The following is a 14542-nucleotide window of genomic DNA, read 5'->3' on the forward strand; positions in this document are numbered from 1 at the left end:
AAAAGTCCTAGACTCGAGACTGCACAGATCAAAACTCCAATACCTAGTAGAGTGGGAAGGATATCCGATAGAAGAAGCGACATGGGAACCTGAGGAAAACCTTGAGAATGCACGGTTGAAAGTTCAAGAATTTCACCGGCAAAATCCGAAGGCATTAAATCCCCGCAAAATTAACAAATCGGTGTTCGAAACCCAAGAGTTTTTGGAATGGCGCAAGAAGTTTATTCGTCCTAGTTTCATTCGCGATGACGCTCATCCTAGAGAGGGGGTAATGTCACGAGTTCCAAATACAAACCATTATTCGTTCCTTAATTCTAAGTCCTTTAAGCGCCCAGTCACAGCGCCTGCTCCTAAGAATATGTTTACTGTTGAAGAAGTTCCTATTATTGCGTCTATTGAAGAATTACCAGAGTCACGTGATCGATCGGACAATGCCGAAGATGTTGACATCATGCCTCGCGACACTCTTGGAATGTTCCAGAGTCTTACTGCGGCTGCGGCACATGTTATGACATCATAGTTATATATAGAATCGTACGATACCTTTAATTATTCTGATTGGTTAGTTAGTTCATACTCAGTTTCGATCTCAGTTTCAATATATGTATATAGGTAGCTTGTCGTAGTCAGTAGTTCTTTAGTTCAAACCTCTTGTATCTCCAAGTGAGCAATCCAAGACGTACCTGCTGCCTTATCCTCTTTGTGATTATCTTGTTGTTTGAGTCCTAGTCTCTGCCCTGCGTTAATTCGTTTAAGGGGTTGTGACAGACATGTTCTCTATTATCCCCCATATGACTGCTACTTTCCCGTGAAACAGACTCGGCTTTTACAACTCTGGGATGACCTTCAACTACCGCATGAACGACCCAAACAAGTATTTGGCGCACCGTTGACAGTGATCGGATTTGAAGTCGACCCAAATGCTATGCAAGTTACTTTACCCGTTCATAAGAAGGCTGAGTTGGTTACAGAGCTACGTCGTTTCGCACGAAAGAATCACCATTGGTCGCTTCGCGAATTCCAGCGTCTGGCTGGCTGGTGTGAATGGAGCTTCAATGTCTTCCCTTTATTGAAGCCCGGTTTGTCGGTGCTCTACGACAAAATTCGAGGAAAGACTAACGCCCTCGCTCAAATTCACGTCAACAATGCACTGCTACACGAGTTACATTGGCTCGCGGACCACGTTGAACGTTTGGATGGCCTACACCTATTCCGGTGTTTAGACTTCGACGTGTCAAGAGATGACGTTGTAGTTGTCTACACTGACGCGTCAGCCGCAGGATTAGGACTCTGGTTTCCAGACGAAAACTTCGCATGCCAATCACCCTTACCTGGAGATGCTCCTCACGACACCATTTTCTTCCTCGAGGCTTTGGCCGTTTGTTCCGCTATTCACACGGTCACAAATATGGACGACACTCCCGCAAAATTACTCATTTACATCGACAACACCAACACTGTGTCAATGTTCGACTCACTTCGAGCAAGACCTATCTATAACTCACTGTTACTTTCGGCTGTGGATATCTTAATCACCTATAACGTTGACCTTCGAGTGGAACATATTCCGGGGCAACAGAACGTCATCGCTGACGCGTTGTCACGGTTTCACAATGAACTCGTGAAAGATCTGGTGCCATCAGCACAGATATTCGACTTCGAACCCCCTCGGGATGCGCTGGGGGTGAAAGAAAAATGATCCCAAGTACCACTCGGTCCAAGCAACCCATACGGGAAGCTTGGACTCTCGAACGCCTACAATTAGAGCGTTCCTTGGCCCTTGGTTGCGCTATCGAGACCACTACAGCTTCAGCTTATGACTCACACCTAAACTCATATCTGAACTTTTGTCGACTTCATAACAGGGACGTTGAACCTACCGCGGACACTCTGTCCTTCTTCGTGGTGTGGTTATCACATCATATTGAGCCATGATCCGTGGACTCGTATCTTTCGGGTATCGTGAATCGACTTCAAACACACTTTCCGCAAGTTCGTGACGTGCGCACGTCCTTGCTCGTTACTCGCACTCTTAAAGGTTGTAAACGTCGCTTATCTAAGCCTGTTCGACGTAAAGAACCACTGACTCTGGATGATCTTGCTGTTGTGGTGGACATGTTCGCTTCGTCGACGGACTTCAACGACATCTTATTCGTCGCCTTGCTGGTGACAGGTTTCAAAACCTTGCAGCGGTTAGCAGAGCTCTGCTGGCCGAATGCAAAGAAACATCAATCCTTTCGTAAAATGGCGCTGCGACACTCTCTCGTATCGTCCCCAACCTCAGCAAGGTACACTCTACCTCACCACAAAACAAATACTTTGGGAGTAGGATGCGAGATTTTAGTGTTAGCTGAGGCGGAGTCTAGAGTGAACCCTCTAGATGTTTTACAACGGTATGTCCATGCTCGTGACACTCGCTTTCAACACCATCCCCACCTCTGGTTGACTGCGAACGGCACCATTCCTACACGCACATGGTTCATGCGATATCTTCGGCGTTTCTTCCCGCCAACTATTGCTGGACATTCGATGCGAGCCGGGGGAGCAACTGCCCTGGCTGCGACTGGTGTCGCGCCTGCGCTGATTCAGGCAGCAGGATGCTGGTCTTCGGACGAGTTCCAAAAATACATTCGAAAGCACCCTTATCTGCTTCATCTGCTTATACACGGTTCTCAAAATCCGTAACTCACTAGGTTTGACAGCTCATAGTTGCTATTTGTCCAACTTCAAATGTCTGTTTCATTTCCTCGTTTCGCGGCTTCTTATTCTCGTTTTGCGGCTTCTTATTCTCGTTTTGTGGCTTCTTATTCTCATTTTGCGGCTTCTTATTCTTGTTTCGCGGATCTATCTTTCGGTTTCGGATATCAAGTCTCTCAGTGTGGTCGTTTTGCGGCTCTATCGGGTTGTGATCAGTGCGTTGGCACTATTATTTAAAAAAAAAAAAAAAAAAAAAAAAAGAAAAATAGCCCTTTAGCCGTTTGGTCCAAAACTCGACTCTTTTCGAGTCAAATTTGACTCGCTTTCAGTCACCAGTCGTTTTGGCCTTCAGTCACCAGTCATTCGGTGGGGAGCTCAGTCACCGATTGTTTGGTGGCTTGTACATTACTATTTCGTCCTAGTTACTATACGTACCTTCCGTTTTCCAACGAGCTGTCACTCCTAGTACTAAAAATTGATTGCGGGTCCTCCGAGCATTGAGCTGGAGGACCCCGCTTGCCCTAAACTCTTCACACGAGTGCCTTCTCTGGTGCAGGTTGATTCAATGTTATTTAAGGCCTTTTGATGGAAAGAGCCTCGGGCATTTGTCGACAAATATAAAATACCATTAGATTTAGTCACAAAGCTATGACATTCCTCCTTTTCAGATAATGAGGGGTGGTAGTAGACTTATCCCAATTATTTCGTGCATTGTCATTTGGCCCTTATTGTCGTGAATTGAGATCCTATTTATGAAAATTTGAAAGGGATTAAAATAATTGGACAGATTGCCAAATCGTCAAATTCTTGCAGATTTGTGCAAGTTGGATCGCATTTCATCCAATTTGAGAAGGAGGTTTTTCCTGAGTAGCTTTGACATCGGAAGCAGATATAAGAAAATGAAAAACGCTTCTTTCCTCTACAAGGTCAAACATGATAATGTAATGACCGATGGCAGAATTATGCTGATGTGTGCGATTGTGTACTATATATTGTGATATATGGCTTTCTACTTTCTTCACCGGTTCACTGATGTCGATGCCAGATCTTCAGATCAGTTATCTGAAGCTGAAGTTCTTTTCACTTCCGATTGAGACAACTTGCGCCAATGAAAAGTCACCGTGCTTCGCAGAGTCCAGAGAGGAAGTTTGTTCACTTCCGGTTCAAATAACTTGCGAGGCTGGTATATGGCATTAGGATTGCGTAGGGGTTGATTGGAATAGCCAACGACATTATGTAATGGATGTAGTCTTTTTTTTCGGCGTTGCCCATATCACTGCGACAGCGACGTTCGAAACAATACTTAGCACACATGGATTGCCCTAGTGTCCAGCATCAATGGCGTGGTGTATGCCAAAGTACTACATATTACAGTGGCCAAGTTTGTTCATTTGTGGAACGCCTCTTCGACGAAAATGACCTCTACTGGTAACTGCAAGCCAACTCAAACGAAGTCTAAGAAAACTTCAGGTGAGTGGCTTCTTGAACCTTCATCTTCAATTAATTTGGCGCGTACTGCCACTCATTTTGTCCAAAGATCTCAGAGTCTGACTCACAAGAAACGTCCACCGCGGTGCAATGGGTGCCCTCTAAATACAGCTCAGATGTATCTCAGTACGTTCTCGTAGGCCTCCCAGGGCTCCATGTGGCAACCGTCAGCTGCTCGGTTTTCCTCTTATCAAGAGAGACCTTTGGGACATAGGGACCATTACTTTCAAGCAAATTTGGCCGGACAGAACCTTACCAGACGATCATCTCTTTATTGCCATGAACTCCCTTACATTTCTCGAGGTATATCTCGGCCTTCGCGCTTGTACCATGGCACGTGGAAAGGTGGTTGGAGACTCGAAGAATATCTTACCGGAGTGTATGTCGTCGCCTGGAAAGGTGCTGTTGTTAGTATTGTGGAGGGATACAGAACCCGAGGCGACCTGTCCAACGCCAAGTCAAGTGCATTCCCTGGAGGTGAAGCTTAAGCGCTCACCGAGATGGTGGGTTGAAGTCCCAGTGCGTATGCATATTGATCTCGAGAATCGTTTAGCTGGCATTCTTTATTCATTTATCTTTCGCAATTTTGATGAATACTGCGCCATGGTTCCATGACTGGTCGTGTTACCTACCCACATGGGTATGTTGACACCTTTGCTGGTATGTGCTCGATTTCATCTGTACTCATCAGTCCTCACGATCTGGGCGCACCGAGTTCACCGTGTATTATGTCAATGTCATCTAGGGTTGTATAACTTCTGAACAGGTGGTACGTACGTTACAACTCTAAACAACGGAGTCCGGTCGAGTTACTTGTTTCTCAGAAATGTGGCTATTGTCTTTGATCTTATGTACTTGCTCCTGGTAACCTCCATACGTGTCCTCTGCGTCTCGAAGCAATGACGCCAGGAGGGCCCTTTCATGATCTCCGAACCCTCGTAGATCGTCTGAGCTAAGCTTGAACGACTTTTCTGCTTTGTTATTTTCCAACTGCTCCGCCACTTTGTCTCTCCATACATCCCATACCCTCGTGTCGTTCGAGATGAACCGATGCAAGACTTTCTTTGGTTTGAAGTCGACAGATGGCCTTTGGATGCCATTACTGAGGACTAAGCACGCAAAAACTGCCTGAGCAGCTCTACTTTTGAGGCCAAATTTCAATAGTTGTGGATTGCCAAGTGCTTTCCATAAGAGATCGACCTGTATCTTCTCTTGCTCCAACGACGACAAAAATGAATTATATGCCCACGAGGCCGCAACCGATGAGATGAACATGATCTGCCCAAATGTTGATGCCTGAGGCATGAAAAGGAGCTGGAGAAGGAACTGCGCAAGGAGGAGAAGCGAGCAGAGTCCAATCCGTCTGTACTCTGGGCCGCCATGCATCCTTAGGACGAATTTGCCTTTCGTTATTGGATTAATGTCTTTCTCTGCGCCTCGGACAATGACTACATTGTTTCGCATCAGGAGTATCCCGTCTGCAGGCGGCGTGCCTGGAGAGGGTTCTTTCACGCCAGCAAGAAAGTCGAGTTGAGCAGAGCCGATGACAAAGCAAGATGTCCCGCCTGAAATGACTCCCAGCAGGATGAGGGCAAAAGCTAGCCAATCTCCCGAAGCCGCGCAAAGCACGCACGTTGCGAGATTGATGGTAATGGGGATAGCGGCCAAGAGAGCATGGTGGACGCTCATCATTGGCGCCTGGTCCGTGTGCTTGAGTATCACATCTCCGACATCGAGGATGGTGACTGTTTGAGGTATAGTCTCCCGTCCTCCCAATTCTACCACTTCCTCGACTTCTTCCGTCTTCTGCACCACGAGGTATGCCAGGTGACCACAGGCCATATCCGTGCCTGACAAAACGCCCCAATAACGGGGGCCGGTCTTTCCATCCAGCCCAAATACTTCAGCTGGTGTTAAATTTGGACCAGGGAAAAGCCCATCCCAAAATCGCGAATTAGCAAGTTGCCCGAACTTTTTGGCAACAATGTAACTTCCTGGTGAATTATACCAGCCTAGCCAGCGCCTCCCGCGGTAGAGATGGACAGTTGCCATCGCTGAGATGGCTTCATCCCCACCGAAGAATCCAGCGACGCCCGACGTGTCGAGATTGAAGCTCGACTGGCTGATGGACACATTGAGGATGGGCATCTAGTAAATCTAACCATTAGTTGTAAAGCCACTCGACAATAGGCTCATTTCCTCAAGGTAACCGAACGCAGGGACCTGGTGGGAATTTTCATTTCAGGGTCGAGACTTACTACTTCGGACGACTCTTAAGCTTCACCGTGTAAGTGGAATGCATAGCAAATCTACAACTACAACAAATTATAATACCATACCTACACAGCGCACAAATGTCCGGCAACTACTAGTGAGGTGCCTGTCAGGTACAATCATATATCAACCAATCAAGCTCTCGGATATCCATCCCGCTCTAAATCAATCACTGGCAGTTAGACACTGTTAGACAGCGTGGTACATATCTAGGGACCGGCCTTGGGGGCCTCCTTGTTCATCTGGGTTACAAGGTACGCGACGTGAGTCGTTCCAGTTCCTTCCAATGATGGTGCCACACAGAGAAGCGATGTTTTTAGGACTCAACTGCTTGTTTAGCCCGAGAACTTTTTATGGCTTTTCGTCAAGCTCGGAGAAAAGTGCGTTTCAGACCCGATGGTGCTCAGGCACTTGACGACGGCGAAGCCACTGGGAGCATTGTATCAGTGGATAGTCAATATGGCTTGTACGGCTTCGTCTCCACCGAAGAATCGTGCGACGCCAGATACAACCAAGTTGAATTTGGTGTTGAGACATAGTTGGTATGTAGTTACACCGTCGTTCGCTCACTCGAATGATCTGCAAAACTGCATTTCGGATCTCTGCCGACTTGTAGATGACACGGAAGTTCTTTCCTTCTGTCTCACCGACGATCCTCGGATACCTTTTTACTTGTCCAGATTTGCGGCGATGTCTTTCCATAGGTTCTTGATTATAAACGTGCTGCCTGTGAGGTGGAGCGCAGCAAAGTTGGGGGTGCGATGACTTCTGGAAATGGCCTGGAATGCACTGAATGACGCTGGGTGGAACATCAGCCTCCGCGAGGATCTGATAGATCAAGTAGTTGGAATACGTGGCTGCTGGTGAAGGTTTCCATACGACTGTGTTACCGACGATTGAGGGAACTAATTTGTCTGGTTCAGAACGCAATGATTAGGATAAAAATAGTGACTCGTACCACCTGGAAGGTTTCCACTGATCGCTGTGAAGTTGAATGGCGAAACTGCGAGAACAAAGCCTTCCAGCGCACGATACTCGACGCAGCTATCCAATCATCAGAAGTAGCTTGATGGAAGGGGCATCGCACTTACTTCCATGATCCTGCTGCGTTCTTAGGAGGCTGTTGTGTGTAGAGCTCCTCGACACATTTGACGCCGAAACGGAAAGCTGCGAAAATTCCATCAACCGACTGCCATCAAGCTTACACACCTCTGCGGCAGCATCGATCTCGGCCTGCAAAGCGTTCTTCCCTTAACCAAACATAGTAGCTGCTACCAATCTGTAACGGTACTTGCCGCTAAGAAGTTCTGCAGCACGCAGGAAGATGGTGGCGCGATCGTTCCAAGGCATGGCCTCCCACTCAGCTTTGGCGGAAAGATGGAAGAGTTGCCCGGCACTTTAATTCATTTTCCTCACATCGAGGTTGCTCTCGCTGCGATCTCTTTCAAGAACTCATTCATCAGGAAATCCGAGATACACATTGCATTGCCTGTGATATTGACCAGTATGTAAAATCACTGCTGGTTGCCTGCAGGTCCTGCTTCTTCGGCATCCTCGAACGTCCTTGCTTCTAGCGCGGTCGGATACTTGATGTCGATGTCAGCCACGAAGCTGTCGGCAGGACAGCTTATCCCAAGCCATCTTCAGCACGCCGATATTTCTGTGCGGAGATCAGATAGCTCCTGCCAAGGGAGGCCCCGACACTAATTTGGCAAGATTCTCGTGCCTGTCACAGTAACGCACTCCGCGTGACGGATGACATAGGGCAAAGGGTTGATCGGGCCCCGACACTACTAAGATTCTCGTGCCTGTCACAGTGACACACTCCGCGATACTACCGAAATGTTCAGCTTAACGATTGTTAAGAATTTCGTTGTGCCCATACATACGTATGTGTTTACTTACCCATCAATGTCAAGCTTGTTACATGATGAACGATGCATGCTAAAGGTTCCCTAGTGCTTGCATGAACCACGTTCCAATGGTTCCATTACTATGACTCGAACGCTGCTACCTTGAGGCTTCAACATCAGTGAATTCATGAGTCCTTGATTTTGTAGCCGTGGGAAGTATAAGATGATATCATTTTGCTACGGCTGAATATACCTATGTATACAGCAATAAATATTAGTTATCGGTACATAGCCATGAATCTCTGAAAATTCATTTTACCATGAGGAGTTCGCAACAAGATTACAACATTGCGCCGTTGCAGCAATCAATATGCAATAGCATGGTTAAGTTATATTTGTTGACTCATGCCATGTTCCCTCATTTATGTTTTAAACTACCAAGTGATATAAGACTTTATCGTGGAAAGAACCGTTAGCACTTGTAACCTAATTTATATTCTTATGAGAGCTTCAACCAGCGAGGTATGATAGTGTAATTAGGTACCGTTTGTTGAGCAACATCATATTACCTCATTTATTTTTGACTTACAAAACTATATAGATCGGTTCAAATATTGCGTGAATTACAATGTCATCCAAAATCATGCACGTGACTATCACCTCAGCCTCAAATTTTACCTTAGAATTTTCGGACAACCTCAAATCATGTGACCAGCGCAAGTGGTTGAAATTGATTTGTCATTGTTTGCGCAGGACGGAAATTTACACGCAAGTTCCTTTCAATCCTTCTTTCACCGCTACTACCACCACCTCTCGACTCAGCATCTTCATTCCTCCCATTTGTGATGGTCCCTCCCTGGCCTTTTCCTTGTGGTACCTCCTTGGCCGTTCGTGGTGGTTCCTGCCTGGCTGTTCGTGGTGGTTCCTCCCTGGCTGTTCGTGGTGGTTCCTCCCTGGCCTTTCCTCATGGTTCCTTCCTGGCCGTTCGTGGTGGCCCTTCCTTTCCTCATGGCCCTTCCTTTCCTCGTGGTTCCTTCCTGGCCGTTCGTGGTGGTCTGTCCTTCCCTCATGGTTCCTTCCTCTGGCCATTCATGGTGGTCCTTTCCTTTCCTCGTGGCTCCTTGCTGGCCTTTTTTCGTGGTTCCTTGCTGACCTTGGTCCCTCCTTTCATTCATCTCTCCGCTATCTTTTCCTGTTTTCTTTTTGTCCTGTAACCACATATGTAGTATTTAAATATAAATAAAATTAATTTGCTTCACAAAACGAGTGCTGAGGATGAGAATAATTTGGTACTGGTGACAAAATGACAGGTTGTTGTAGGCAATCTGTCATGCTGGCGCTTTTGGTAGTTCTGTCTAACTTACTCCAGGTAGTATCATTCTCGCAGATATCATGTAAATTTTGCAATTAGATAAAGCATTGTAAAGCTTTATATTTTCACGTCAATTATTTGATGCTTCGGAGTTGTGAACCTCCCTTTCGTTATGGCATTTCATAACATTTTATACGATAATCAGGGACGCGTCTTTCCTCTATAAGGTCAAACATAACAATGTGATTGTCGATAGCAAAATTATGCTAGTTCTTGCGATTATGTACTATATATTGTTATTTATTGCTATCTACTTTCCTCACGGGTTCACTGATGCAATGTGGTCAAGGGTATTGGGGTGCTTGTTATTTAAATTCTGGTTCCACCAAATACTCTTCCCTACCTCTAATTCTTGCATCTATTTTCCTCAGGCTGATTCCAATCTTTGACTCATCCCAATGACCGAAGACCACAGGCAGGAATCTCTTCCGGAGGCTTCTCAGTCCAGAGAAGCAACTGCTGGCGAGAGCTCCGTACGTGCCCTCATTAGACCGCTGTCGATGAGCGCTAATGACATTTCCCTGCCTCCTACGCATCCTTAATCCAGAGCCAGCACCGTAGCGGCTGCGGTCTCGGTCAGGCCCTGCGGAAAGTTAAGAAGAATGTGACTAAAAAGTTTCCGTATGTCGGCCTGAATGCTGAAGGGACTAGAATATAGCTGATATTTTACAGAAACACTTCAAGCGTTCCCGCCACCAAGTCCCCGTTGTCTAGAACACCGATCATGAAAGTGTTTTGTCGAATCAGAATGCTGAGGTAAGTAGTCATTGTTTTCATCTTGAACTTGTCTAAGGTCAACCAAGCATGGATCGAGTCTGCATCCTTCCGATGGCGACAAGCCCGTCACATCTGAGAATCTCAGTGGCCGTGGGAATCAAGGAGCGCCCGGAGAACCTGCTTCGAAGGTATTTACGCCAAATGATCTATTTTTCATATCTAAATTCTGGTGGTCGTGCAGGTCCTCGACACACCTCCTGACGTGAAAGGGATTCCTGATTCCCAATCAGTTGATGCTGGACTTCAGGGTGCCCGTAAGGCTACAGAAAGTATGAGACCACTCGGGGGACGTGTCACTTCCATCAGGAAAAAACCATTGACTACAGGGTGCTATATAGTCATTATAGTACCTGTAGCCAGATTTGTCAAGTGTCTACTATGTGGAGCTATATAGCCACGCAGCGAACTATGTAGTGCTACGGCCACTCCTGTAGCTCGTTGTAGCAACCAACTACAGGTGCTACAGAAAGCTATATGTGCTACAAATTACTATAGGGTGCTATAGGAATAGTGTTAGTATTTGCTCGTTCGAGCTACAGGTAGCTACACACTGCTACTGTAGCTCCTGCAATATAGATCAGGCCACTGACTGGAAATCAACAAAATCGAATCAATTAAGGTGCTATAGCGTGTGAGCATGTATACAATCCTCGAGATACAGCTGCCTCAATCACCATCCCCTTCAGAATTCTCGTGCTTCTCGAGCCTCATCTTCATGCTCTCGAATAGCTTCATCGAAAACGTCATCTGTGAAGCTATCGATAGTCACTGCCGCCATGAATGGATCCACACCAGCGTGCATCCTTTTTATGAATGTCAGTTTGGATGATGAATGACATAAGTAATAAAAAAATACCGAGCAACGTCGAGAAGATTGACACCAATTTTACCAAGCAGTTTGTAAGCAGCAGTCCGCTCATCGAACCGCCACAGGGAGTTGAGATGAAGAAGGTAGACCGGGGAGTAAGCAACCGACGAAAATTTGATGTCCTCCTTTACTCCAGTCATCCACTCGTCGATGCAGCATTCAATCTGTCAGACCTCAGTTGCAGTACGAACATCAGAATCACTGAATACACTCACTGCTGTGAGTATAAGCGCAATGGTTTGAACGGGTAAAGGATCGAAATTTTAGCATATACTATACCCTCGTCGATTCGGTTTGCGAACCACATATCATTCACCACCTCCTGGATTAATCCGGTCTTGTATATGCCACGTTTCATTTCCCAGTCCTTTTACTCTGCCAGTCAGACATTGACTAATGATGGTAAAATTGAATTTAAACACGCACCTTAAAAACAAAACACGATCCTTCCTTGAGAGCTTCAGCCAGGTCACGGTTTTGCTTGATGGCGGGTATAGATCTGCTTCCACGGAAGCCAAAGAATGAGGCCGTCAGTACGCGCATCTTTGTTTTAAGCTCCTCGCGCACTTGTGATGTGCGCCTCGTCATCTATATGCAACATAAATAAAATCAAGTAGGGCAAGGACGCGGACACGAGACGTACCATTTTGACGAGAGAAGGGGTCAGTTGGATGGTAAGCTCTGCCATGTTAGACGCCTCATGCCAGGCATCCTTTGCTAGCTTGGTCTCAATGATTAGTGTCTCTGGAAAAGGTGCACGAGTCACGACTAGACAGCGGTAGATAGACGTGGCAGTGGTGAGCAAATCCTTGGTGACGTCGTCGAAATCGCTGGCCTTTAATCATTGGCGTGTTCTGTCTGGACCTTTATTGAACTTCATGTCAGTATTGAGGACCTTTGAGTCCTCCAGTTTGTGCTTGGTGCCGACAACCAGTGGTGAAGAAGCTTTGGCCACTTCGTCATGATCATCGGGAGTGTTGTCCGCACCACAATCAGACTCGTTCTCAGTGTCGTCCTGGTCCATGCGATCGACAAAGTTGTTCAAATCGTTGCTGTCACTGCTGCCCTCACTGTCACTGTCGTTATGCAAAGACACAACAGTTGTGGACGCTGAAAAAGTGTGTTAGTTCAAGATACACACAGGACAAGACATAGTACCTTTCTGTGGCTTTGTATGGATCTTACTCGTGGGTTTTTGGGCCAAGACAGTTGGAGGGGTCTTGCTCATACTGTATGTGAGCGCCTGTTGATTAGGTAGTCTTGTAGGTACACTGCGGTCCGAAAACTATTATGTAGTTGTGAGTGACATGGAGCACCTGGACAAATAAGACACTGACCATGTTGTCTTCATCCATGTCAGCATCGCTGAGAAGCCCAGCAGGCTCGCTGTCGAATACCTCGGGATGTGTCTGGTATGTAGTGCACAGTGCCTTTAAGTCGCGCTTCTTCATCTTCATTTCTAAGGCCTTTTGGCGTTCTTCTCCTCGATGAGCTTTTAAAACTGTTGAGCAGAAACATGTAAGTGAGCGCGAGCATTCATGTTGGGCTTGATATAACTTACTTCAATATGTTTCTTTTTCGGTTGGCCAACGTTGCCGACCACTTGCAGTGCGTCCCGCGGTCAACACCATCTCTGCACATAGGTTCTCCTGGGCCTTCAAAAGTGCTGTTTTACCTCCCTTTTTGGAGGGGGATTTTGCAGGCATAATAGACGGTAGTCAGTAGAAATAACGATGACAGAAGGAGGGGGTATGCATGCCTTTAAAAACCCTACAGTGGCGTCAAATCAACAAACAATTTTTGAGTTTTGTTGATCACGAAGTTAAAGTTTTCAACTGACCAAGCGGTGTCAATATATTGGCATAAATAAGAGGGACGGGGATGACTTTCCTTTCAAACATACAATAAATACTACAGCGAAATCGATACTACAGCCAAAATGAATAAATTGTAAGTGGCTGCCTTCTCCAATGCTTGCCTCACACTCACCGATGTTGTAGTTCAGCGTTCATGTTGTCGAACGAATCAGATGACGTGAAGCCGAACATCTTGTTATTGAAACCTCCTCCAAGTCGACCATTTCACGCGGTCGTTGCTCCGGGATGGGCTAGGAGGGAGGTTAAGCCTGCTCTTGATATTCAGTTTCCATTGGCACCATATCGCCAAACTCCAGGACCCATCAAAACATCGCAGACCTACCTGCGAACACTTGTCCTAGAGCGCTGGGATGCAGAGATTAGGCTTTGTGATGAGTCATGCAGAGTGCAGCTCTCAGAGCACATACAAGGTCCTGCTGCTCACCAAAATTTGGTGCAGGAGATGATAAAGGTGCGATGGAATGCTGAAAAAAAGCAGTGTGAGGAGTCATGCAAGGTTCAACTTTTGGAGCTCTTACTTGCGGCTCATGGCATTACTACCCTAGCTTAGTTGTCAGTTAGTTTTAGTCAAGTTAGTTTTAGTGTCAGTTAGTTTTAGTCAAGTGTCATTTGGAATAAGGGCGCACCATGTGGGTCACCTTTATTTTCAACGATGTTCGGGTCAATCTCCATATTATGAACTGCATCCGTGACAGTAGTTAGTCACTTGCAAGGGTCACATTGCTGCAAATGACTTTTGTGTTAGTCACAATTAGGGCCGGTATGAGGACTCACTTGAGGGTCAGCCTGGTCTAAACTCAAACTGGGCGCAGCAATAACCAGGCGCTGCGCCACAACTAGATCTGGGCACCAATGAGGCGAGTACCATAGGTAGATTGAAGATGCTTACATGTATGCCAGTCGAATGGTGGTAGGTCATGGAACTTCGAATATAGTCCGAGTCCAATTTTGGTCTCCGCGAGTCCAAGAAGAAGGACCTTCTGGAACATGGTTTGTGTCGAATGGCGGGAGGTCATGGAACTTCGAATATAATCTGATTGAAGGAGTCGACCTTCTGGAACACAGTTTGAGCCTGGACAAGATAGTGTTAGTGTTAGTGTGAAGGAGTCGACCTTCTGGAATGCGGTTTGAGCCTGGACAGGATAGTGTTAGCGTGTTTTTTCCATTTTTGTGGCGTCAAGATACTTAGGGCCGGTACAACATGACTTGACACGAGTTTCGTGTCAATCGCACCATCAATCACACCAGACAAGCCAGCATGCCCCACTGTGTATTCTGTGGGAAGGTAACAACTACACACGAGGGTCTCAAGAGACGCATTGTAGGGCGTCTTGAA

The 14542-nt window shown here is 46.4% G+C and overlaps 4 protein-coding genes across 4 annotated transcripts; 1 reads left to right on the forward strand and 3 right to left on the reverse strand.

The window, feature by feature from the left end:
• Window positions 1-4971: 4971 nt before the first annotated feature.
• F5891DRAFT_1193093 (uncharacterized protein) lies at window positions 4972-7809 on the reverse strand (the record flags this gene model as incomplete). The annotated part of the gene is made up of 6 exons (XM_041367679.1): window positions 4972-6333; window positions 7030-7364; window positions 7418-7503; window positions 7551-7626; window positions 7665-7709; window positions 7776-7809. The coding sequence occupies 6 exons, from the start codon at window positions 7807-7809 to the stop codon at window positions 4972-4974; spliced, it is 1938 nt and encodes a 645-aa protein (XP_041222076.1).
• Window positions 7810-9025: 1216 nt separating this feature from the next.
• F5891DRAFT_1175228 (uncharacterized protein) lies at window positions 9026-9706 on the reverse strand (the record flags this gene model as incomplete). Its single annotated transcript, XM_041365704.1, has 2 exons — window positions 9026-9520; window positions 9677-9706. 2 exons carry the CDS (start codon window positions 9704-9706, stop codon window positions 9140-9142), a joined length of 411 nt encoding a protein of 136 aa, XP_041222077.1. The 3' UTR covers window positions 9026-9139.
• Window positions 9707-11354: 1648 nt separating this feature from the next.
• On the reverse strand, window positions 11355-13035 carry F5891DRAFT_1175230 (uncharacterized protein; the record flags this gene model as incomplete). Its single annotated transcript, XM_041365705.1, has 8 exons — window positions 11355-11493; window positions 11545-11696; window positions 11756-11917; window positions 11973-12164; window positions 12225-12439; window positions 12488-12614; window positions 12667-12830; window positions 12930-13035. 8 exons carry the CDS (start codon window positions 13033-13035, stop codon window positions 11466-11468), a joined length of 1146 nt encoding a protein of 381 aa, XP_041222078.1. The 3' UTR covers window positions 11355-11465.
• A 233-nt stretch (window positions 13036-13268) lies between these two features.
• F5891DRAFT_1193096 (uncharacterized protein) lies at window positions 13269-13756 on the forward strand (the record flags this gene model as incomplete). Its single annotated transcript, XM_041367680.1, has 2 exons — window positions 13269-13279; window positions 13330-13756. 2 exons carry the CDS (start codon window positions 13269-13271, stop codon window positions 13754-13756), a joined length of 438 nt encoding a protein of 145 aa, XP_041222079.1.
• Window positions 13757-14542: the final 786 nt, after the last annotated feature.

Source organism: Suillus fuscotomentosus (assembly GCF_016647785.1).
Source record: "Suillus fuscotomentosus strain FC203 chromosome Unknown F5891scaffold_55, whole genome shotgun sequence".
NCBI lineage: Eukaryota > Fungi > Basidiomycota > Agaricomycetes > Boletales > Suillaceae > Suillus > Suillus fuscotomentosus.